At 37.5% G+C, this 27,374-nt stretch overlaps 1 protein-coding gene across 2 annotated transcripts in view; it reads right to left on the bottom strand.

Moving 5' to 3' along the window:
- Positions 1-781: 781 nt before the first annotated feature.
- The window catches only part of PHF14 (PHD finger protein 14), a 167,700-nt gene continuing 141,107 nt past the window's right edge, over positions 782-27,374 (bottom strand). Inside the window, exon 19 of one of the 2 annotated variants that reach the window (XM_051612745.1) lies at positions 782-1,178. In XM_051612745.1, coding sequence (XP_051468705.1) covers positions 1,113-1,178 — 66 coding nt within the window. In that variant the 3' untranslated portion in view covers positions 782-1,112. The remainder of the gene's footprint in view (positions 1,179-27,374) is intronic. The other variant, XM_051612746.1, reaches the window with a different exon arrangement.

Genomic DNA, 27,374 nt, shown 5'->3' with positions numbered 1-27,374 from the left:
GATGAAATTAATGATGAATACTCTTTAAAATCTGATTTAACAATCAATACACACAGTAACAGGAAACATATGGAAGAGCAGCAAAAGAGGTGAAATTTTTCAACTGAAGAGGATTCATTTCTCCTAGAGCAAGATGAACTTTACTCACAGGACTTCAGTCTTCAGACTAATCCTAAAATAGAATCAGTAAAAGTTTTAGTTTCTTCATTGCAAACTGTGAAACTATTGGGCTACAAAACTACATCTGATTTCTTGTACTAACCTTACCATTTAGTAGCCTGCACAGGCTAAAAAGCAAAGGTAAATCAGAAATCAAAACGATAAGTACAGGAAGTGGTTTTTATTTCAGATTTTCACGATTCACTTAAATGTCTAATGACACAGCAAGAAGTTATTTTATTCTATTAGAGTGGAAAGATTGGTATGAAGGAAATGGACCTGTGTAGGATGGTCTAATCAGGACAAAAACTTGACATTCATTAAAAAACAATGATCACATGAAGATGGAAAATAATGACATGGAAGAAAATGATAACGTGACATGAAACCAATTACAAACATCTAAAACTAATTACTTACAAAAATGTATCAAAAAGCATACATGCCAAAAATGTGTACCAAGAAATCCTTGCCTCCACCCAGTCCTCAGCAACATTTACTTTAATCACTGATCAGAAGAAATTTCAGAACTCATTCAGTAGAACAGATTAATCTAAATTTTGCAAATCAAAGCACTTCTTCAGAAATATCAAAATATGTCTGAATTATAACTGTCTTTTAAGGATAGCATTGCTTTGTAAAGTAAAAAAAAATAAAAATTACCTGTTTCCTAGGTAAATGCTGTTAGTGATGAATAACCCATCAGCATTCTATACTGTGTTCAAAAAGCTTTTCGAATTTTATTGGTATGGTGCTCAGTTCTGATAATTCAGCTTTTAATGCAATCAAGAATATCACCAGGAGCTACTTAATTAATTCCCCAGTGCAGCACGAATTTAATTTTCAATGACTTTATTGAGAACTTTTTTTGTTAATTTTACAGTGAGAAACTATAGTCACTGTTACACAACTTGCAAATATTTCACACAAGACAGAAATCTCCTATTTTTATTTTATTTTTTCCGTTCCAAATTCAGCTCCTGAGATGGATTTTCTGCCTCAGCTTCATTTCCATCTTCCTGCAAAAGAAAATGAAAACCTGAATGTCATTCAACTTATTGAAGAAGTACACTTCTTATACATATGTACAGAATTCTGTACAGACTTCTGTAATTTTTGTCTGACCAATAAGCATCAAAATAAGCAAAAAAATACTTTATTCAAGGATTTTATTTCGCTCAAGCTTTCAAATAAAAATTATAAGAAACTTAAACAAGTCTAATCACCTAAGTTTATGATAGAAGAATAACTTAATGAGTAAATATTTCACTGGCCAATTTGCTGGATGGTTGCATGAAGAAATGACTAAACCCCACATGGATGACAAGATATTCAAACGTCTGCAGCAGAAAGAATTGCACACTTTTTCTTTGTTCTTGACCAAAGGTGTCCACTAAATTACTTTCGAATGCAAGAACTTTCATCTCTGTTCTAAAAATTACTTTTGAAAAGCATCTGCCATTGAAATATGTTTCATTTTTTTGAGACCAGATACGTTTACTTCACCACTTGATAAAAGACAATAAATTTAACTTCAGAGACACTTTATGTGCTGCAGCATCGTATTTTTGTCCCATCTAGCATATTTTCTTGACAGGTCTGCCAATTTTCCAATTACTTGTACCACCATATGTTATCTGAAGATCAGTCAAGTCTAAAATAGGAAACATGAGCATGTCAGGCAGCAGCATGCTTACAATATTCTACAGCTTCAGCTCCAACAGCAGGGCTCATAATTCACCACGGGTTCCTCTGGATCTCACTGAAAAAATTACGTGACATCATAATGTCCTTTTCCATAGGAATGGATGCTATTTTGTGTTCAGTACAAAATTGTGACTGCCAAAGTATAAATTATGCAAGACTGAAAAAAAGTTTTATAAGGCAACTTGCAACCCATTGTATTGTGAACAGCCCTTATCACACATTCAAAGTAGGGGCAGTTTTCCTGCCTGCATTTTAATTCAAAATTCAGAGAACCTTCCTGTTTCAAAAACACAAAGGAGAATAAATGAATAGACATTTGAGAATTAAGAAGTGTCCTGGCTGCTGTAACACCACTTGTCACAAGCCAACACTTGAGAGAAAGGAAAACCCAGGGATATTAGGTGGGACCCAGGAACCCACAGTGCAGTGTCCTGCTTTAAAACAAAACCTTTATTCTTGTAGGAAAATAACTTTCCTCTTTTTGCATCCTAGTCTTCCTTTCACCATCAAAGGGTGTTTTGTAAAGATAATTGTAATAAAGATTTAGAGGTACAAAATACATAGGAAGATCACATGGGCAGCACAAAATAGAATAGCAACAGAAAACCTCATTAAAAAATGCAGTCTCAGATTACGTTATACAACGCTAAAATAAAATGGAAAAGCTAGTTGTTCTATTAAAGAAATAAACACTCCAAACCACCTGATTCTAAATCCTTACCCTTTCTGGATATAGGCTACATGGTGAGGAATATATGCATCACTGAAGGCCAAATCCTTTTTCTCTTATCTTTCTGGACTGTCATCTCTTCAATTACCTTTAAAACACCTAGTGAACTCTGTTGCTCTTTTAGTTCAGGTGAAGAAACATGTCTGTGCATGTGTGTGAAACCAAAGGTTGTCAATTCACTGAAATTACAAGTGTAGCACATATCTATGGGAGTGTAACACACAGCACAGATACGAAGGTCAAGGAGCAGTGTATAGCTAAGCTTAGATGTACTGCTTACAGGTCACAAAGAATAGCACCGAATGAAAAACTCACCCACAGAAACTTTTGGCTGCTATAGAAAAACAGCCAGGTTCTTTCATGAAGGACTTGTTAATACAAGAAGAGAAAATCTGCATGTTTCTGAAGGTCCTTACAGAAATTGTACCCCTCAACACCAACTAATCCACCTCCCTAGCACACGACATGTAATTCATTATTCCAACATCCTGACTTGTGTTGCCTCCTATGCGGAACATAAAGCCTACAAAATCAATCTTTTCCCAGTACACTTGATGTATTTCTAATAGATATCCCTAATAGAGGGAGCAAGCAGAAATTTCAGAGACTCCAGGGCCATACCTTCACTGAGGACTACAAGAAGGTGGGGGAATATTAGGCTTAATACTGAACATTGGCTTCCTGAGTCTATCTTTTGTAGACAAAAAGGTTTTATTCAGTGAAAGAAGTTTTGTAACAGAATCTTCTGGCTTTGTGTAGATTTCAAATGTTTTAATTCTGTGCTTATAAGGTCATGCTCGCTCTCTGGCAGACTTCCTAGGTTACAGCAGCAGCTGCAGTCATCAGTGTTTTCTGAGATGCAGAAAAGATGCCTGAGTGGCTGAGGCAAGTCCAGGATTTCCTCTGTGTGAATACTCAAGATGGAGGAATTTGCTTTGGGATATTCTGCAGTACCAATACTCTCTCCTTTGTTCACGTCCTGGTGCTTCAGCCAGGTAATACATATTCAAACAGGTACAATCTACCAGCAGAGTATACATTGTACTTATGTGGGCAAATTCCCACACACAAACCATCCATATAATGATTGATATTTTAGTAGTGCTTTTTTTTGTTGTTGTTCTTATTTTGATGTTTCCCCACACAAAATATTTCTGAATATTTTTGTATCAAAGCATATTCCACACAGGACATCCTAATTTTGCAGAGAGACTTTTACTCCATCTTTGTTTCCAAGAACAGAAACACTCATTTTGAAACAAGTTTAGTATCTCTGAACATGGGTGACTGCTGTGCAAAGCACAAAATAATGATGGCTGATCTTTCTCATAGCACGAATTATCAATTTCCTTTGTCAGATATGTCATCAGTCAGGTAAATTCCCAGACCTGTGTCTATCACATGAACAGTTCCAGCAGAAAGAGATGGCAGAAATGACTGTTGGGGGACACTAGGAAGTATCAAGCACCAGTCCTGGCACCCATGCAGCTTTTTGCCAGAAAAAAAGTGACAGCAATGGCCTGGGAATAACACACTTACTAGTGACTGAAAATGACCAGAAAATTTTGAGATGTGAATGCCTATAGATCATATGAAGTGCAAATTCCCTGCCAGTATACTTGGGAAAGATTTGAACCGACTATAAAGAGCAGACACATTAGCTGCACTCCAAGATGTGAAGTCTCACTATTCTTTCAGTTTGCTGACAATGCAAAATTTATACTAAATTTATTATCTTTTTTTTTTAATAGCCCATGGGGCATCCCAGTGATTACACACTGAGTACTGAATCAGTTGGAGTTTCTAATGTTATTAATAATGTCTGAATTTTCAGTTAAATAGCCTATATAGCCTAATTACCAAGAAACTAAGCCAAACAAACTGCAGATTAAATATACATATTTAATATATTTGTTTTAATAATTACCACCTATCATTATCATCATTATAATGCTTTTGATTCTGATGAATAGCAAAGGAAAACCTTTTATTTTCATGTTATTTGGTAAAAAACAGTCCACGAGGGCAGTGTGTACAGTTGCTATTACTAGTGCCTACACAGCAGCTGAAATACTGAATTACAGTTTCTGTTTCACAGAAATTCAGTTCACATTATTTTTATTAATGCCTCGCATTTCTATTTTATATTATCATTTATTTTGCTTCCTGCTGCCTATGACTATACTGTCTAGTGCTTTCTGTCCTAAACATTCTGAAACAGTCATTTTGATGCTGCAATGTTCAATGATCAAAGCAGATGTCACAAATCAAAAATCTCTCTGTAACTTTTCTGTCTACAGAAAACTCGAATATTATACAGTGAATTTTGAACACACTCACCTAAAAGATGCCTCAGCAGAGATCTGGTGACTTGTAAGAATAGCAAAGGGAAGTGAATCCCTCAAGACTGTGTTACTGTGCTTACTGGAAAAGTGCATTTAACAGCTCAAAGATTATTTTAACATTGAAATGAAGTTTACTAGTCTGGAATTGTTGTTATTTCAGATTTACAAAACCAATGGTGATAAGGAAAAGGACACAGGGCTTTATAAAGTGCTGTTAAACCCAACACCCTGAATTGAAATGTCAGCTCAGGAGCTCCATAAACCAATCATCAGTGTCCAGATGATGCTGCTGGACTGACGGACCTTCCACATAATCTTTTCTCCTACATCCTTTCCCCAGGCATCCCTCCTATTCTCTGATGGAAAAAAGGTATTGGATTAAAGGGTCCTTTGGATGCTCTACAGATGTCTTCAAATGTCCTTTAGATAGCTCTTCCCTCAAACTACTTCATAGCTGTGCATTTATGGGTCACAATAACAGAAAATGGCCAGGAATGTAAAACTGAGACCCTACAATCTGCCACCCAAGTAAGTGCATTGAATGACTAATAAAGAATCAAGCATTCAATAGCTCTGATGAAGTTAATGGGAATACTTCGAGATTATATGCCTTTAGGTGCCAAAAACGAAAGGTAAGGAGCTGACTTTTAAGATCCTATTTCTGAAAATTTTGATCTGACAGTTGAGAGAGTCTGTCACATCATTTCATCCTCTTTGAAATAATGTTTAAGTTCAAGTACAAATGGTGCTAAGAGCAGGGAATAACAGGTCCCACTCGGCTAGTCAATTTTGTAGTGATTACTCCAGAATGCAGACAAATTATTGCATGGGGGGAAAAAAAAAATATATATAAAAAATTCAGTGTTTCTTTCTCTTCTCCTTCCCACCCCCCAATTTAATTTGAAATATCTAAGATTTTCTTTTTATTTCATCAGCTAATGATGTAAAATGTGGAAGATGACAGTCAATTAGACAATTCTGAACTCTACAGAAAATCTGACACTACTCTGTATGTAGAACAGATCACACCTCTATTAATCACGCTAGGAAATGCACCGATTCACAGATTTGTGCATTAAACCACACCTGTAATTTCTAAAATTGCATTACATAAGTATACTTTAAAATTAAACTTGCTGTGTGATTTTCAAACTATAACCCACTTAACAAAAATTTAAAAGTTAACATCATATTTCAGTATGATGTAAAAGAATGTCTGAGTAATAAGAAAGTATGCAAAACACAGAAATATCTGACCATCTCCCACTATAATGAGGAATGACTAAAGGGTTCTCTATGTGATCACATAATCTAGAAGTATCATCTCAAGAACATGCAAGACCAAATTCAGTTACTATTGCTTTTCACAGGATCACAGAATTGTCAAGGTTGGAAAGGACCTCTGAGATCACCAAGTCAAACCATCAGCATGAAAAAAAAACCCAAACAAACAAAACTCCAGCAAACACACTCCAGCAAACAACATGCCAGCAAAAAACACCCACAAAAAAACCCAGAACCTTGGTCACTAGAGCATGCCCTGAAGTGCCACATCGACAAGTTTCTCAAATACCTCCAAGGACAGTGACTCAACCACCTCCCTGGGCAGGCTGTTCCAGTGCCTGACCCTTCTTTCAGTATAGAAAGTCTTCCTAATATCCAATCTGAACCTCCCCTGCCACAACTTCATGCCATTTCCTCCAGTCCTGGGAGAAGAGGCCAACATCCATCTCCCTACAATCTCCTTTCAGGTAGCTGTAGAAGGCAATGAGGTCTCCCCTCATCCTCTTATTCAAACTAAACATCCCCAGTTCCCTCAGCTGCTCCTCATATGACCTGTACTCTAGACTCTTCACCAGCTTGGTAACTCTGGACATGCTCCAGCACCTCGATGTCCTTCTTATGGTGAGAGGCCCAGAATTGAACACAGTACTCAAAGCGAGGCCTCCCCGGTGTTGAGTACAGGTGCAGGATCACTTCCCTACTCCTGCTGGCCACTCTATTCCTGATACAAGCCAGGATGCTGTTGGCCTTCTTGGCCACCTGGGCACATTGCTGGCTCATGTTCATCCAGCTGTCAACCAGCATCCCCAGGTCCTTTCCTGTTTGGCAGCTTCCCAGCCACTTTTCCCCAAGCCTGTAGCATTTCCTGGGGTTGTTGTGACCAAAACGCAGGTACTTGGCCTTATTGAACCTCATACAATAGGCCTTAGCCCATAGATTCAGCCTGTCCAGGTCCCTCTACAGAGCCTTCCTATCCTCAAGCAGAGCAACACCCCCACCCAATCTGGTGTTGTCTGCAAAATTACTGAGGGTACACTCAATCCCCTCATCGATATAACTGATAAAGATACTGAAGAAGGCTGGCCCCAAAACTGAGCCCTGAGGGACACTACTGCTGGCTGGCCACCAACTAGATTTGACCCCATTTACCACAACTCTCTGGGCCTGGCCATCCAATCAGTTTTTTACCCAATGAAGAGTACACTTGTCTTTGCCATGATTCTCCAGCTTCTCCAGGAGAATGCTGTGGGAGACAGTGTCAAAGGCCTTATCAAAGTCCAGTAGATGGCTCACATGGTCACAGAAAGAGATCAGGTTGATCAAGGAAGACCTCTCTTTCATAAACCCATGCTGGCTGGCCCTGATCCCCTGGTTGCCTTGCACATGCCATGTGAGCTTACTCAAGATGGGCCTCCCATGATCTTTCCTGGTAGCAAGGTCAGACTGGCAGGCCTGTAGTTCCACAGATCCTCCTTCTGGCCCTGTAATTGGTATTACAGTCTCAATCTCACAGTGTCTCAATCTAAAAGAGCTGCAATATGACTAATATACTAAGGGCCAGTGAGGGTGTCCAGCTGGTATTTCATCTCTTGTCTCAAAAATGAGACCTTTTTTTTTGTGTCTGTATGTTAAAGTCCAGCTTTCCAATGTCACAGGCTAAATTTGGAGGAAAAGGTGTTTCAGAGCTAAAAATTGGGAATTCAGTCAGTTTCCCTGTTAAATCAGCCAAAGGTGAGCATCCATCACTAAAATTAAAAAGTTATTTTTTTCTTCCAAAGCTTATGTTATCTTTTTCTAATGTGTTACTGACAATCCTTATAATGAGGAGTGGTGCAAAAATACAGAGTACAACTGGAACAGTTCTTTGCCAATGGGTATTAGAAGGGAATATAAATTCCTTGTGATAGATGACAGTATTCTGTCACTGTAGCTCTGCAGTGATAAGGCAGCTGTTTGTTTCTCAAGAAAAGGAGACCCTTGCTACATGGATCATTTTCATAGTGACAGCCTTGACAAGTTTGACATTTGCTTCATGAAGTATTCTGAAGCAGCCATCAAGAAAATACCCCCTCTGGGACCCCTGGCAAGCTGACAGTCGTACCTTTTAATGTGCATCTCCATTAATTCGTACTGTCAAAGCCCACCAAATTCCAACAGTGAAATCTCTGCTGATCTTCTACATGAAAAAATTGAAGCTATGAATGAACTAACCATTATAATGTAAGTAAACATGACATCAATTAACTGGAAGCAGCTCTCCATCCCATTTTATTCAATAAAAAGAGTAACGTTTATCTGGTTTCCTTCAACGATGCAGTATATGGCATTGTGCTCTAGGTGGCAATGCAAGATTAGGAGAACTGTTTTTATATTAAATCTCCTCTCTAGAAGCTACAAGCAGCTGCATGTTTATCACAAACTCTTTCCTTTAACTTGCCCTGGTACAAGAACTTTAAGTCTTTTTCAAATGTCTGTCAGTGTTCTGTATTTTCTATTTCCTTGTTTCTAATTCTGATTATACAGATAAATGTACCATCGCAAGAGCCCTTACAGTCAAATTCCATTTAACGATTAGTACAGAAGTGGAATTTCATGCCAGATTTCAAATCCTCCATCTGTTTCTCTCTTTTTTAGGAGGAAACCATTCCACTGAGCAGCCCTTTTGGCTGTCTGCCACTACAGTTGGGATGCTCTTCAGGGCAGGTGGTGATTCAAACCCAACCATTGTTTTAAAAGTTCAGCTGGTTCTCCTTGAAGACAGTAGAGGAAAATGTTTCCTCTTTAACAGTTTGAGTCTATAAAGGTTTAGGTTTATAAACTACAGACTATATACAAATGCTTAAATATGTGAAATATGAAACACCAACTAGGAAATGCAACTTTCATGGAATTAACTTCTACTCCAGTCTCAGAGTGCACCCTTGCATTAGTTTTCAAGCCTTCAATTCTGACACTGTCCTTATTAAGATGCTTTCCAAGGCAAATTTGTCACTCAATTATAATGCTTACAACTGTGCATATATAAACATATGTATATGGCAACCACAACAGCACATCCTACTTATGTGGCAATATAATAATTATTTTCACGAGCTATATACCAAAAGAGAAAGTTCTATTTTATATGCACTCACAATATTACTACTACTCCTCCTACTTCCGTAGCCTAGAAATGCATATTCTAACAAAATCAAGATGATTTTAAATATTAATGGTTATACTCCACTGTATTTACACCATAAATTTACTAAATTATAGAAGTATAATTTCTTCATATTTGCGTTATCGATATTAAGAAATACAATGGCTTCTTCTTACAATAGCTACATTAAAAGGTGGTCATGTCAACAGTAAGGAATTAATACTCTTTTAAACAATTATTTCTAAGTACTATTTAATAAATAGAAAAACAAGAGGCTAATTTTTAACTGCTCAATTGTTATGCTATACATGTGTCCTGATAGCTACTAAATGATAGCTGAGGATATATTTTTTTCATGTTTTAACTGTTTTCACAAATCACTTTGACTATAGACAGCCTTTTATCAAAAGGTCTGACCATTCTTTGTTTCCAAAATGATTAACAACGTTAAAGAGAAAAGTAGGCACCACTGAGTTATACAAAAATGCTTCTATAAGCTATGATCAAGACATGCTGCCCACAGTTGAAGGCAGCTGAAAGACATCACTCTAAACATCACTGAAGTATCTGTTTTAAAAGGAAAAAGACAGGCCTATTTTATGAAAGAAATACATTTATTTCAATAACAGAGAAAACATAAACCCTAATGAAAAAGTTTTAGGAAAAATGAGTGCATTGCATGCTTCTGACCAAAATTAATTAGAGTTTTAATGTTTTACATTTCCACAATAATTCTTAAATGGTGCATTTATTTCCTAGTAATTAACACTCGGTTCATTAAGTAAAGTTCAAAATCTGTGTTACCCGCTACATTTAACAACCTCTGGCCCTCTCCTTCAGTATTTCTTGATTCAGGTTTCCAAAGCATTGAATAAGCAATTGAGGAACACAAATTTCATGACTCTGCATATTTAGGATTCTTATTTCATCTAAGACAAAGAGCAATTAATCTACCATTCTATACTGAATTCCAACTTTAGTGAGCCATGATAGATACTGAAATGAACTTACAGGAAATGCTTAATTAAATTACTGAAAAAAGCATAACCTTTTTTTTTTTTTTCTTCCCTTATGACAAAGGAAAATGCACATTTAATTAGAAAAAGACTACTGTGGTATCATAAATATAGTAACTTGGGAATTCCTGAAAACATTGCTCTAATGTGACAGCTAACAATTCAGAAAGCTTTTTTTCACCTTTCTTTTCTATTTCATGAGTACTTTTTATTTTAGTAAAAGGTCATGGAATTCCATTGAGGCTCAAGGCATAAGAGATGGATCTTTCAATGGAGCTAATTTGAAGACACAGGAGTCTGAACAACACAGCAAAGGCCTTTATTTTAGTCACCTATTTTCCAAAAGGTGATATAAGTGAATGCTGTAAAAATGGCTTTATATTTGTTGTAATACTGAATGACAATACTTTGTCACAATCCATGAAGTTGCAAACAGAACTGACAGAAATAGATGAAACTGTAAAAGTAGATGGAGGACAGGCCATGACAACAAATAAAACCTGCACTACTGATGAAGAAATCAGAGGTGGAAAAGACTTTTGCTTGTTTTGGTGTTTGTTTTTTTTTGAAAGCCACAATTCCTTTCAGTAGGTCGCCCAAAGCACATACTGACATTTAAATTAAGAATCCAACAGCTGTAACAAGGCAGGCATTTCAGTGATTTCAACAGCAATTAGATAAAATCCCCGAAAGATCATTCTAGACTAGGACCAGATCCATGTCTTCACATTAACAACTCAGGTACAATCTCTCATGGAAGACATACACCTTCCTTACTGTTATCATTCATTTAATCTAAATTAACTCTAGCACTGCAGACCTAGCCAGAAGTCAAAATCATTCCTTTACAAGCTGTATAAACATAACTTTCATTTGACAATATAACCCAAACATTTGACTATGGACCTGAAATCAAATAAGACAACAAATCTATAGCTTTAGAAGTTGGATTTCAGTTGGTTTGATGGCAAAGAAAGGCTTGTAGATTTGTTTAGTTTTATATCTTGACCTTATTTCTGCATTTGAAGATACCACTTACAGTTCTGATATTGTAATGATGCCTGAACAGCCCTGTTTAATAGAATAGATCAACTCAGCTGCATTTGAAGCATCAAGGGTGTACTGTTAATAAACACATAACCAATTTTGAGACAAAACTGTAACATTTAATATATCAAAGTTTCAACAGTTTCAAGCTGTTCAGTTTCTAAATTTAAAAATGAATGTATTAGGTTTAACAGTAGAAAGAATTCTCTTCACCCTCCACTTGTCTTAGCATTTCCAAGCGAGGTTCTGAAGCCAAATGTTACTTAATTCAGAGGGTATATCGAGGGATGGTTTGGTAATTTGTTATGATAGCAATGTTGCTTCATAGTAATTTTTTGAAGTCAGAATCTGCTGAAACTCTTTCAACTGGAAATAAGGCAAAGTCTAACCATTTAAGGTAATACTATCATCAAAAGGAACATTGCAAAAACCTGCCCTGTAAAAGCAACATATGTCTCCACACTCAGATATCCTTCCAAAACTTTTACACTAACAATAGTTATAGACTTTGTAAAGAAAACACACAAAAAACCAAAACCAAACGGAACCAAAATAAATCAAAAGATCAGTTGCCTTTCAGAAACTTAGAATCAAATTAATTGACAGACCTTACCTCAGCGCAGGTAGTCACCACAAACAGAATTCCTTACAGGTTCATGGTACATTTCTTTCTGATAAATTTATAAGTTACTGCTTCACTATACTACATAAAAGTCATCTTTTGGATTGTCAACAGCTTAATTCCCATGTATGCCCCCCCTCCAACAAATCACACACAACTTTCTTCAAAGATTGAGAGAAGAAGTACTTTGATGTGATTCAATTACTGAAAAGCTAAATTCTAAAAGATTCCCAAAGCTAGGGAAATTTGGTGATAACTAATTAGTGTTTTGCATATTTATGGTAGAAGATCTCATTACAGAGCTCACATTATAAATCATTATTTATCTACATTTTCCTTAAAACACTGAAGCCATTTAATAACATTAATTGAAACTCCTTTTGAAGCTCACTAAACTCCATTCCTCAGAAGAATACTCATAGAATCATAGAGTCATTAAGGTTGGAAGGGACCTTAAAGATCATCAAGTTCCAGCCCCCCTGCCATGAGCAGGGAACACCACCACTAGACCAGGTTGCACAAAACCTCGTCCAACCTGGCCTTAGAAACCTCCAGGGAGGGGGCATCAGCAACCTCCCTGGGCAACCCATTCCAGTTCCTCACCACCCTTATAGTGAAGAATTTCTTCCTAATATCTCACCTAAATCTCCTCTCTCTCAGCTTAAAACCATTACCCCTTGTCCTATCACTACCTTCTCTGATGAAAAGCCCCTCCCCAGCTTTCCTGTAGGCCCCTTTCAAGTACTGGAAGGCTGCTATAAGGTCTCCCAAGAACCTTCTCTAGGCTGAACAGCTCCAACTCTCTCAGCCTGTTTTCATAGCAGAGCTGCTCCAGGCCTTTGATCATCTTGGTGACCCTTCTCTGGACCCTTTCCAACAGGTCTATATCTTTCTTGTGCTGAGGGCACCAGAGCCTTATGCTGTATTCCAGGTGGGGTCTCACCAGAGCAGAGTAGAGGGGCCCAATCACCTCCCTGGCCCTGCTGGACACACTTCTTTTGATGCAGCCCAGGACATGTTTGGCTCTCTGGGCTGCGAGTGCACACTGGCAGCTCATGTCCAGCTTCTCATCAACTACCACCCCCAAGTCCTTTTCCTCAGGACTGCTCTGCAGCTATTCTTCCCCCAGCCTGTATTTGTGCCTGGGGTTGTGCCGACCCAGGTGCAACACATTGAGAAGTACAGAATCCTATAGCACTACCATTTAAATCAGCATTTAAATTTAGAAACAAACATGTAACTATACTACTTCACCTGTCAATATATTTTAAAATCCTATTATTCTCCCTCTCTACTCTGCTCTCATGAGATCCCACCTGAACTACTGTATCCAGTTCTCTTGGAGAGAGTCCAGGGGAGGAAAACAAAGATGGTTTGAAGGTTGTATCACCTCTCCTATGATGACAGACTGAGAGAGCTGGGGTTGTTCAGCCTGGAGAGGAGAAGGCTCCAGGGAGACCTTATAGAACCTTCCAGTACCTGAAGGGGCCTACAGGAAAGCTGGGGAGGGACTTTTTGCAAGGACATGTAGTGATAGGGCAAGGGATAACAATTTCAAACTGAAAGAGGGTAGATTTATATTGGATATTAGGAAGAAATACTTTACTATAGTGAGGATGATGAGACACTGGCACAGGTTACCAAGGTAAGTTGTGGATGCCCCATCCTTGGAAGTGTTCAAGGTCAGGTTGGATGGGGCTTTGAGCTATCTGGTCTAGTCAAAGGTATCCCTGCCCATGCAGGGAGGTTGGAACTACATGATCTTTAAGGTCCCTTCCAACTCAAACCACCTTATGATTCTATCATTATTAAAAATATGACGTCTTATAAAGAAAATACAGCAAATGTTGTCTATTTTGGTAGACAAGAAATCAAGGATCTTACTGTTCCTACACTAATTGATGCTTCCCTTTGTCTTTCAGTGACAGCTACGAGCTATGGGAAGTGGACCAAAGTATTTTCACTGTATTTAAATTCAAGGAAACGTTTCAGGAGGTAATGTCTCAAATAAGGAAAACCTGAAAAATGTTATTAGCTGTTGCTTCTGCTGTCCATTGAAAACCCCCAAAATTATGCCTTTTAAGACCTAGATACAGAAAGGTCTCCAGCACCTTTCAAGATTTTGCTGTTCATTTTGATAAACGGTAATATAAAATTTATTTGACCATAGTCTTAATTATTAATCCAAATCTTGGACAAGTAATACCATGCCACATACTGTAAAAAAACATCCAGAATGTCTGATCTTGCAGAATCAAAAATCAGTTATGAAAAAAAAATAATGTAAGAAGAGAAGGACGAGAAGTAAAACATCATAAAAGCCAGGTGGGTGAGGATAATGGGCATGTATCTCAATCACATTTTTTGCCAAGTATGGCTAATAAATGAAGAGTTATTAAAAAGTGATGATCATCAAAATGTGTATGAAACTATTTCATATAGAAATAATCTACATTAGTTTATAAAACAAATATACAGAACTGACATAAAAAATCAGTTATTGCAGATATTTTATCAAAACAGTACTGAACCTTGAGTTAGTCTGTAGAGGTCTGTTTTCAGGGGGAAAAGGAATTGAGGTCAAGGTGAAAACTCCCTATACGAAGCATAGTGTGTGAAGAAAACTGAAAACCTCTGGATAGTGAGCTGGAAAATGTCACTGAAGGACAGGCAGAAACAGAGCAGCAGTATGTAACAGGATTTAAACCTAACAGAAATCAGGATAAAGTTAATTTATGTGTCCATAGTAAAGCAAGGTCTGAGACTCAGATGAGGAATTTCTCGGCTTTCTTTTGTCCTCCCTACTATAACACATATTTGGCCTGGAGAGTGTGGAAATAGAACTCACTGCTATATTGAACAACTTATGTGTAAAATGTGAATAATAATACTTTTGATGTCAGGATAAGATTTATATAAGTGCTAAGTGCTGTCACTGTTATTACATTCAGAAAGTACCAAAGTCTTTAAAGGCATTAACTATTCTCGTTCAGAACATCACCTATTCTTTCTGAAACCAGCAAAGAAGACACGAGGGCAGTTATTGCAAGAAATTGTCTGGTTCTAAATTCTGATTCTTTTTTATCTCTAGGAAAAGTAAACAACCATTAATAGCAGGAATTTTATGATACACAATACAGTTTGATATGCGGCAAGCTATAAAGCATATAAAACCCAGTTCTACCTCATATAAACTTGTTTTTCATCAGGAAATTATTTAATTGGAAAGATGCTTTGAAAGCAATCAGAAGACAGTGCATAAAGAAAGTTGTCTGGTTTGGAATGATGAAAAGAGAACAGACTCAACTTCTTAAAAATAATGAAATAAGGAAGTAACTACAAGTCACCAGTAGTACATCAGCCAGCAGGATCAGATGGAATTGATGTGTCTATATCACTTTTTCAGAAGGAAAAGTTCTTGCTATTCAAGGAAGACTACATCCTAGTAGCATTTAATCTTTAGTCAATATCCTCTCTGAGAGTGGTCAGCTTGAGTTAGATCATCTTTTTCTATATGAATATACTCTCATATTCAGGTTGATTGCATTAGGTGGCCATTTCGGTGAAGCCACTGAGGCAAGGGACACCAGAGCGAGGGATCATGCTGGTGGAGTCCTTCTGCAGTGGCTAAACCATGAGGAAACCCTCAGCAAAACTGAGTAAGAGAAGGTAAGAGAGGGAGAGAAACAGAGGGAGAGGGAGGGAGTCAGTCCCAGCCCCTGTCCCTGGGCAGGGAGTCAGAACTTCTGGGGAGCGGCAGCTCTGATTCACTGTGGGCAGAGGCAAAGGGACAGCAGCAGTTTAAAAGCAGCTTAAAAGCTATTTACTCAGAGGACAGTGGCAGTTTCACACACAACACTGCCTTCATCCAAGAACAGCAATAATTCATTTGTCCTGTCAACACAACATTTTCAGATGTAGCAAGCATTCCCTCTCTATATAAACAATTTTTCCTCTTGAAAATCAGTATTTCATTGAGCGAAGTAGAAATCAGCTGTCTTTTGTATATTTAAAATATTAATTACAACAGGAAAGATATTAATACTGCCCAACAAGCTGGTCAGTCTCACTTCTGTGCCTGGCAAGGTCATGGAGCAGATCTTCCTGGAAAGTCTGCTAAGGCACACGGAAAATAAAGAGGTGATTGGTGACAGCCCAACATGGCTTCACAAAGGGCAAGTCATGCTTGACCAATCTGGCAGCCTTCTACAACAAGGCTACAGAGATGGTGAATGGTGGCAGAACAACTGACGTCATCGACCTGGATTTGTGCAAGGTGTTTGACGCTGTCCCACATGACATCCTGGTCTCCAAACTGACAAGGCATGGATTTGACAGATGGACTACTCGATGGATAAGAGATTGGCTGGATGGCTGCACCCAGAGAGTTGTGGGCCATGGCTCAATGTCCAAATGGAGGCAGGTGATGAGTGGTGTCCCTCAGGGGTCAGTATTGGGACCAGTGCTGTTTAACATCTTTGTTGGAGACATGGACAGTGAGACTGAGTATATCCTCAACAAGTTTGCTCTGGTGCCCTCAGCACAAGGAAGATATAGACCTGTTGGAAAGGGTCCAGAGAAGGGCCACCAAGATGATCAAAGGCCTGGAGCAGCTCTGCTATGAAGACATGCTGAGAGAGTTGGGGCTGTTCAGCCTAGAGAAGGTTCTTGGGAGACTTTATAGCGGCCTTCCAGTACTTGAAAGGGGCCTACAGGAAAGCTGGGGAGGGGCTTTTCATCAGAGAAGGTAGTGATAGGACAAGGGGTAATGGTTTTAAGCTGAGAGAGAGGAGATTTAGGTGAGATATTAGGAAGAAATTCTTCACTATAAGGGTGGTGAGGAACTGGAATGGGTTGCCCAGGGAGGTTGCTGATGCCCCCTCCCTGGAGGTTTCTAAGGCCAGGTTGGACGAGGTTTTGTGCAACCTGGTCTAGTGGTGGTGTTCCCTGCTCATGGCAGGGGGGCTGGAACTTGATGATCTTTAAGGTCCTTTGCAACCCTAATGATTCTATGATTCTATGAAAATACTTGTTCTGAACAGAGCTGTAACTAATACAGTATTCACATTTACAAAGTGATTTCTGCATGAATGGAATTGTTCCAGGAGCAAAACAATGTTTTTAATACCATAAACAAACAAGAGATGAATGCACAAAATAAACTGTTTAACAGGGGTTTATGTACCCCCTGTGCATTGTATTTGGAAATTAAGTCCTTAAACTCAGAGGCGGAGTGATTCTCTGTGGATTAGAAAAGAGACCTGCAGTCCTTTCCGTAGCATCTTTTTATACAAAATTTGGCACTAACACTCTGTTTGCTTCAGCAAATCACTTCACGCTTTGTCCTTTTAATCCAATTTCCACCTTAATATAGACTAACGTTTAGTGAAAATACTGAAAGAGGATGCCTGGAAATGAATTGCATTAGAAATCTAATCCAGGTGGTAATCCAATCCCACACAGTCAGTTCCTCATTAACTGAGAAGTTTAACCCCCAGATAGCTTTGTATGAACCCAAGTTCAGCACTACCTATGACTGGATATAATTATCTCACATCAAGATACGACTCAGTAAGGCAGGTTAGAGGCTAAGTCTGAGAAAAAGAAGAGGAATAGGCACTGCATTAAAAGCCACAATAATTTATTATAACACTTATCCCAGCTTGAATAGCTCGGATTTGTAGGTTATTACACTATTAGGTACTTTGCTGGTGCAAGCCTTAAGTGAATAAGCTACCCTATTCAGCAAGAGCTTCCTCATTAGCAGGTATTATCTCCTCTTTTCTGCAGGCCAAAGAACCCATACACCTTAAGCAGCCTCCTCAGGCAGACAGGAGCCCATTCAGGAAACTCTTGTTCAGATTTTAGTGCCATGGAAAACAGTAATTTGTTAGTAAATGAAGACTGCTACTTCTGTTTTTTTCTCTCTTAGAGTGATTTACCCCAGGTAGACAATGTCCTGAGAACAACAGACACTTGTGGATGCAGGGAGCTTGTGTCCTGGCAAAGAAGGGCCAGAAAGACAACATCCCTGTGTCTCCCTTACAGAAACTCTGGTTCCACTGATGACTCAAAGGCAACTCAAGGTTACTGCTCATTGTCTGTGGATATGATGTTGGACTTTGTGTCGACACAGTGAGATTCACCAGGTATTTAAATAAAAAATGAAACCCTAACAATCTTCAAACATGACAGAAGCATACCACTAAGACATTCCCATCACAATATTCGGTGTCACATAACTTTTTATCCTAGTCAATCTAGTATCTATTCATAGAGGTCTCTGCCTTCAACTTATGCCATGAGCAGAGGAGAAAGAAAACAGTATCTACCCAAAGTAAAAGGCAATTTCAATGAACTAATAGGTTACGGTCCCACAACTTGCAATCTGCAGAAAGCACAACACAAATGAATTGGGTGCCAGAGTTCACTGGCAGCTCACTCTAAGCACCTTCAGCACCCAACTGTAGCTCTCACACTTCTCTTCACAGCTAAAATTTTCTTGATGTTGTTTCTTGGGCATAGCCAAACTTGTCAGCTTTACATACTTCTCCACAGAAAGCTGAATTGTTCCTTAATAATTTCTGCAATTTCTCACAAGATATAAGGATTTTGTTTATACAGGGCATTTTAAAGTTAAGCTGGTAGAAGCACAAAAGTGTGCAGGAAAGAGGAAGAAGAGCCAAGAAAACAGAAAATACATTTCCTGGCAATATTCTTTCCAAGGCAATCTGAACTGCATTTTGCCTGCACTGGCTCTCAGCAATAAGCTAGTATTCTTGCGTAATGAAAAAGATTTACATTCCTGGCCTATGTAAAAATATACGCGCTATCTGTGATTTTCTTTTTCCTTTTGTTTCTCGGAGGGATTGAGGTCACAGCTAAGATTTTTATTTTGTCTGAATAGTTTCATTAAATGCAAACAAGTCCTCCCCTACTCCTTGGATTAAGTCCCAAATATATTTTTTTTCATTTTCAAGGTCTTATCCACTGATACAAAGAAAAGGGAATTTTCTCCATGCCCATTCAATTGTTTTGTTTTGAGCTGATAGCTTTGGGCCAAAGCATGTGAAAATAACGTCTCAAGGCTATGTCACCTTCCTCCCACAAACTGCTTTTTTTTCCTGCCTTCTCAACGTGTGTAGAACTTTATCCTTTGGTGGATGTTTCACCATCTTCAGGCTCATTTTCTTCTAGCTTTCACAGTCTATTTTAAAAAATTCTCATCTCTTCAACCAAGAAAGTTTTTGAAGATCCTTAGGATAATGCTTAGAATCTTCTTGGTGTCCTTTCTTGTAGACACAAGCTCTTCTGCCTTTTCTGTCTTTGCTGCTGTTCTCTGTCTACTTCCTTAAAAGAACATCTTTTCTTGGTAGAAGGATAAGGTAGAAATAATACCTTACCACTTACAGACATGGTCAAGGTGGGGGGACTGAGGAGACTTTCCTAGAAAGGAAATATCTGGCAGTTGCTTTACTTTTTTTTTTTTTTAATTCTGAATAATAATTTTTCCTCTAATATGACATCTGAGGGAATCCAAGAGGAAAAACTGTAACACTACCAGTCTTTCTAAAATATTATACACATTTGGGGACCAACATGTTCCAAAGAGAAAATCACCACTTACAGCATCCACTTTGTAATAGTTGACATAGACATAGAATATTCCACTGATAAATGTAATTTTCAACTCATTCATCTGTCATAAAGACCTTTAAGCCAGGAGTCCCACTTTCTGGGAATATGTGAAGCGATATTTAATCTCAGGTTTATTCTGCTGAGCAACATACTTTATCTACTCAACAGAATGACTGGAAATCTAAAAAGTAGATGAAAGGATACAACACAGAAATTAATTTTCCTACCATGTGTTCAGCTTCTTTTTTTTGTTTGTTTTAAATGACAGTCCACCTGTCCATTCTGTAGCCAACAACAGCAATTGCAGACTTCAACGCTTGTTCTCTCTTTGGGGAAAAGAATGAGTCCATGACTAAATTGTTAATGCTTCCTAAGCAGCAACCAGTCACTACTCATTTCAGTGTTTGTTTTTTTTCTTCTGTACCTGGGAAATTAAGCTTCCAAGCTTTTCATGAAAAGGGAACTGTAAAAATTGGAAAATATTAATGGGGTTGGGATGGACTGGAGCAGAGAAGTCAAGTTGCATTGTACTGGTCTATTTGCTGGTAAGATGCTATGTCAGCTATTGCCCCTACATCCTTTTTGGACACAGATTTCTCCCATTACTTCCATAAGCCAAACTTTTTAATATTTTAGAATTTCCATCACATTAATGTTTCATCACTGAAAAAAGATTTAAATTCTGGCAGTGATAATAACAGCTTTTGTCTCAAGTATTACAGATTTTCTGAGGTATACAGCAGGTTGTAATCATATTTATATCAACTGAGATAATTTTGTGACTAACTTCTACAGGTAAAATCATCCTGCTTCTACCATACCAGATGCATATTCCCCACTCACCCAAAAATGTTAAGTGCATGATTGAATTTCTTTTCCTCAGGGCATATTGCTTCATAAGCCATGGCAGGAAAGGATAAGAAGAGCCAATTAACAACAAAATGTTATGCCTGTCCAAACATACGAGAGGCCAGATCTCCTTGATAGCTCAGCTTATGCATAGTTCTCCTATGTTAAAGTTTACAGTGATCTATCAAGCTCTGCAAAATCAAGAAGTAGATACTCTGCAGTTAAAATTTTTGGTCATACTCTCTGAGAAGCACACTCAAGCGTATGTGGTTTAAGAAAATAGCACTTCAGAAAGCCCTGGGTATATTCCTCCTGACTGTCTTCGCTGAAATACCACTTTCAAATGCAAGATTGGCTGACTTGCTGAAACCTTTAAGTCACACACAGCTAGCTGCAACGCTGTTATGAAAAGAGCAATATGACTTTACTTCTGACTAATGGTAGAAGTAAATTAACTTCTTAATTAAGTTTTTTTGGTGCTGGAAGATGTGAAGCAAGCTCGTCATAAGAGCACTGAGAAGATGCAAATTCTCATGATGAAATTTAGAAGCCATCACTAATCAATTTAAGTCAATCAGATTGTATGATCCTGGAGTTTGCTTACCTCAGAAACACTTGTCTAAGTTTGAAAAGCATGAAGGAAGAAGCAGTGAGTGTTCCTGCTCAATTTGCCATGAAGGCATATACTTGTTCCGCAGCATAGGCAGCCTCCTGTGGTTCAGGAAGGGATGAAGACAACAAAGTATAGAATCATAGAATTATTAAGGTCAGAAAAGACCTTCAAGATCATTAAGTCCAGCTGTCAACCCTACACCCCAGTGACCACTAAACCATCTCCTGGAGCACTATGTCTACCCGCTTTTTGAACATTTCCAGGGACAGTGCTTCCACCACCTGCCTGGGCAGCCTGCTCAAATGTCTCACAACTCTTTCTGTGGTGAGACGTTTTTCCTAATATCCAATCTGAACCTCCTTTAAGGTTGCAACTTGACCCCATTTCCTCTTGTCCTATCACTAGTCACTAGGCCAACACCCACCTCAATACAACCTCCTTTCAGATAGTTGTAGAGAGCAATGAGGTCTTCTCTCAGCCTCCTCTTCTCTAGGCTGAACAGCCCCAGCTCCCTCGGCCTCTCCTTGTAAGACCTGTTCTCCAGACCTCTAATCAGTCTAGTTACCCTTATCTGCACCCTCTCCAGCACCTTGATGTCCTTCCTATACTGTGGTGCCCAAAACTGCACTCAGTCCTTGAGGTGTGGCCTCACCAAGGCCGAGTATAGAGGGTAAAGATCATGTCGCTGGTCCTGCTGTTCACACTATTCCTGATGCAGGCCAGGATGCTGTTGCCCTTCTTGGTAGTCTAATACAGTTTTTTTTTCTTATTAATTTGTCCCACAGCATACCAGAAGCCAATTCTTTAAAAGAAACTGTGTGAACGCTGAGTTGTCAACATGCCTCTTCAAAGCCTAAAGCCAAACATGTGATATCCTAATGTAAGTGCCTGATTTCCAACAGGTATGACCTCACACTTCAATATAGACATATTCTCATATGATCTCTCTTATACTGAAACAGAAACAGATATTTTAAAGGAAAGAACAATGGGCTTTCATGAATTCTAACTTCTCAGTATGTATTTGACTGTATGCAAGCAACCGAAAGTTCTGGATAGTTCTCCAGAACCAGACCCATACAGATGCAGACAGATAATTATTTTTTTTATTAAATGCTGAGTTTTATCCCTTCTTCAAAGAGGAAGAGGACCCAATGAATCTGCAGGACGTGTGTAGAGTTTATAGATGCAAATGTGACCGATGCCATTGCTTCTCTCTAATAAGCAGTAGAACCCACCAGTTAAAGGAGGTTCTCATCCTACGTGTAGTAGCTGTTTGGGTTAGAGTACTGTGTTACTTCCAGGCCTTCTGAGATGGCTGACAAAAACTCAGCACACATAAAAAGCATAAACTTAAAATATGCCTAAAATCCTGAATGAAACATGACAAAAACTAATAAATTAATTTTTATGCTGTTTGATACAGAACCACTGCTAATTTCACCAATGACTCAGATTCACCTTTCCCACTTTTGAGCTGTCTGAAAGTTACACAGCTTGCTTACACAAAATGCACTTGGTAGGCAGTAGGAATGCCCAGAACATAACTCATCACCATATCCTCCACATTAATATTAGGATGGGATAGTGCAACAATTCACTAATACACATGCCAAAAAAAAAAATATGGCAAGCATAAATGGCAGGAAAATTGAGTCACCCATAGCACATTGTTTCTAGAGTCCCTGTCCAAGAGTAAATTCCACCTTACCATATGTGCAAATAATCACAAAAAGCAAAGATTCAGAGTCTGTAGGAACTGCAATTATATACAGAAGGAATTAAAACTGAAATTGCAAGTTTCTTTCAAGCTGCTGATCATGCAGTATTAAAGAAGTTTTATTGCCTTATTATAGTAATTAATTTTTGTTTCACATTAATGACATTCTTATCATGCCCAAGATGCTAATGCAATTTGACAACAGCAAATACCACAAACTCACTTAGCTTTGGCAATAGCAGGGACAAATGCATAACTTTACAGTAATAACCCAGCATATGAATTGCTTCCACAATGAAAGACTATTTCTGTGTTTTTGTTATGGAAAGGAAGGATTAATCCTCACATTGTCTTTTAATATCTGTTTTTTAAAGAAAACAATTCCAGTTTCTCGGTAGCAGTTAAAAACTGAAATGATATCTTTGTAAGTTTCTTATTAAATACCTTACAAAAACTTACAGCTTGTTTCAACATCAGTGTGATGTGATACTAATCAGTGATTGAAGTTAAATTTATTGCAGGAAAAAAAACAACACTTGGAACTCAAAGTAAAATTTTCATACACATCAGAATCCCCAAAGACTTTGTTTAAGCTTTCTATTTATTTGCAAGAAGCTTTTCCAGCCTTTGATGGATGATTTGGATATTTAATGCATGGGACTGGCTCCAGAAAACAACTGCTTCTTCTGACCAAGTGCCTTGGTGAGCACCTCACCCAGAAGATGAATATTCTCCAGCTGCAACTGGAATTACAAAGTAAGCACCTGCACATGTGGGAGGTGCTGATGCCAGCAGCTTCGGGCTTGGGGAAGGAGCATTCACCAATAAAGCATGAAACAACCACTCACCCTCAAATGGGAAGCTGGTACATTTCTCTCCTTGTTAGAGAAAGGCAGAATACTATTTTTTTAAAGTATTTAACATCAAACAGTTTTAAGAAATTATAAGGGGACATGAATTCTGCAAAACAGACTCAGGGTTTCATCACATACAACTTTTACCTTGTGTTATTATTTCATTACAAATAGTACAAACACTTTTATGCATTTTCTTGTTAAATAAACTGGAATAATAGCTGTAAATGTGTTAAGATACTGAACCAGCGTATAAAGTGCTTCATCACAAATATATTTTGAGTTCTAATTATACTCTTATCAACCTAATTACTTTGCTATTTATATATTTAATATACTTAAACATAATTATATACTGTGATATGCACCTCTCCTCTATTATGTTTACTGCTAAGGCTAATTTTAACTAACTTAAGTGTTCACTGAAATATACTCAGTATACATGTCTTACATGGGCTTTTTTGCAAACTCTACTACTATTGTACAAAATAGCAAAACGCAGCTTAAGCTCTCTATGAATATATAATGTGTACCTTTAGATTGATACAAAACAAGCATCATAATTTCCTAAACAAGAATTAGTATGAAGTTTACTGCAAGTTTGTTTTAACTTTCATTTGACCTCTGCTTTTTTTCTTTTTTTTTATTAAAAAAAAGGTTTTCATATTCATACATACATTCCTGTTGAAGATGGGGTTAAATTTGTCAGAAACATTTTAATAAAATACTGAAGACCTCCTTTAATTTATAGCAGATATATTTTCAAGAAGGAAAATGCTGATATTATCTTGGTTATAAGCCTACTGCTGAAATAATTTAGATATTCTTTCCCTTTCACACAGTATCAGTATAAAGCTTTTCTTTGCAGGCAATGAATTATAGTTGACACTTCAAACCTATTCTATCAGTATCGTCTAGTTCAGAAAAATGAGAAAACATAAATATTTATTCCATATATACAACGGAGACACAGGACTCTGATAAAAATGATCCATTTTGGAATGATGAATAATTGTTACATGTGTTACACTTAGAACAGCAAAGGGCAAAAAAATTTGCCTCTTTTTATTATGAGGATTTGAGGTTACTGTGTAAATAAAAATGCAGTCATTTCATCATATTGAGCTGATAAGTGTTTAAGCCCAGTGATTTCTGATGACATTCACTTCATGACTACATGGATGATGAAGCTGCTTGATGCAGACACTTGGTCTGATTTGATAAAGTCTATTAATGACATGCTTTAATGGTGGAATAGTATTTATGCAAACAGCCTTCCGTTTTCTCAGGTTACACGTGCAACACTTTTCTAGCTTAAGCTTACCAATTAGTAAGATTAGGAATCCATTTATTCCATTAAGCGAGCTGTTGACTGTCTTTAATCTTGTTTCTATTACTCACTTAAGTTTCTATATTATGCAGAGCAGAAGAGGCTATCATAAACTGCTGAATAATAAACTGTAGGAAAACAACTGTGAAATTTCCAAATACTTGAAGCAATATTATTAGACTTATTATAAGTCTTTCCTTTTAAAAAAAGCCAACCGCTTCTATTAAGTGCAAAGTGTAGCTAAAATGCAGTAAACAGAATGCAACTCAATTTTAAAAAATATTTTATCCATAATGTCTGGTTTATACTAGAAATGGAAGCTCTTCGAGGTGATGATAATTCAGTGCTTTCAAGCCTATATCCCTGACTGCAAAATCAAAATATATACCCACAATATAAAAATTATGGAGTTAAAACCAAATAATCAACATGACAAGCTCTTGGGGTAAGATTGCCATGAAAAAACTATAATACATATCTGCAAATAAATATTTGCTAATTTGTGCTATGGGAGCTTCATACACTTACATAGGGACCTCTTGCTTATTAAATTCAATTCAAATGCATATTGATTTAAATTCAAATATACCAGCATTAATTCAGTAAATAAAAAATCAGGAAGCTTTAAAGTTATGATACTCTGAAAAAATTGGCTAAGTCATCTTCTCAATGTGCTACATCTGTATTAAACACCAGAACATATACATATATGCTAACTTTGCAGAAAAAAAAAAAAAAAAACAACAAAAAAAAACCACACAAAAAAGAAACGACACCATATTTGCAATATTGCATCTGAAAAGCTTTAATTTTGCTACTATTTCTTAGCTTCATCACTTGATCCAGGCACTGGCAGGTTAACTTTCAGCATAAAGAAATAAGCAGTTGCATTGGGCAACAACAGATGTTAATCTAGCTCAGTTTCTTGTTGCCTTTGATGGCCACAGACAGACACTCAGGGAAGACTGCAGGACAAAGGGAAGAACAAATTGAATTTATCCCTATCAGTTTCCCAAACTCAATGTATATTACTAAATATAGTAACTTTTGAGAGAAAGAAAATTCACCTGAAAAACTTAGTATCACAGGAGGAACTTAGAAAACTTTGACTTTAGGAATGGATATATTTTTTTTAAGAGCACTACAGATTTTTCTACCTTTCAATCTCAGCTAAAATGATTAATTTAGAAGTTTATTTTCAGTTTTTCTCTAAGTGTTCCGTGTTTCTACATGTGATCCTGAGGAAGGGATAAAATGTATTTGCCTCCGTGGCATAAGGAGAGATTTTGCAGGGTGCCACGCAGTGAAGAAGGAAGTTTCCTCTACTCAGTCTCCCTTAGAGGAACTGGGCTTGGGTTTGTTTTTTTTCTAAGTTTTAATGTGTTTCTCCTTTCTGAATAACCTGGTGCTTTTGCAGATACTGAAAGCTTTCTCAAGCAACAACAAAACTTCAAAATTGGGATACTTTTACTAGGCTACTTATCAGGCTAAAATAAGAACAATGGTAAATTTTGGATTATCTATAGGTTCTGAATGACACTGCGTAATTTTTGCCTCTATCCCTATCTCAAATACCGCCCTTGAAACTATAAAAAGGCTGTTAAAATAAGCAATGTTTTGCAGAAACAAATATCTAAAAATTTGCACAGCACACATGCACACAAATCATATTCTATCAGTAACTTCATTTTTAAATGCTGACTTACTGTGATCATTTTCCCAGAGCTATCTGTATAAACACTGTCAGAAAAAGAGAATAAAAATAGTACAGAAAAAATTCTCTGCTGCTTTATGTCCTCTTCCTTCATGTTTTCTTCTTTTTTATGCCTTGTCTTCTGTTTTGAATATTATACCCCCTGGATTTAGCGCTACATTAGAACAAATATGCCTTTATTCTTGACTTTGTGTTTAATTTTTTACATCTCCTAAGAAGGTATTTTCTAAAGGCCTGCCTTTCTTCTCTTAAACAGCATCTTTATTTTCATAATACCCACCCGATGTGACTGATATTGGATTATATGAGTTTACCTGTAATGAGTGCCTATATGCAAAAAGGCTATTGAAAATTTGGAGAAAACTGGAGTCAAGTACAACTGAAGGTTTGGAAAACATACAGGGAACAACTCTATTGAATTCAATCGTACAGATTTAAAGCAGCTTTCTACACTGGCTGCTCATTTTGGAATTCTGGTTGTAAATCTATTCCAAATTAATGTACTTAAATGTACTGTGGTTTTGGAGAGAGGATGCTCTAGGTTAGAGTCCTAGATTTGAATATTGCTCCCTATATTTTGTTGAATCCAGGCCAACAGTGACAG

This window comes from Apus apus, chromosome 2 (genome assembly GCF_020740795.1).
Source record: "Apus apus isolate bApuApu2 chromosome 2, bApuApu2.pri.cur, whole genome shotgun sequence".
NCBI classification, from domain to species: Eukaryota; Metazoa; Chordata; class Aves; order Apodiformes; family Apodidae; genus Apus; species Apus apus.
This window is presented reverse-complemented; position numbering and strand designations above follow the sequence as displayed.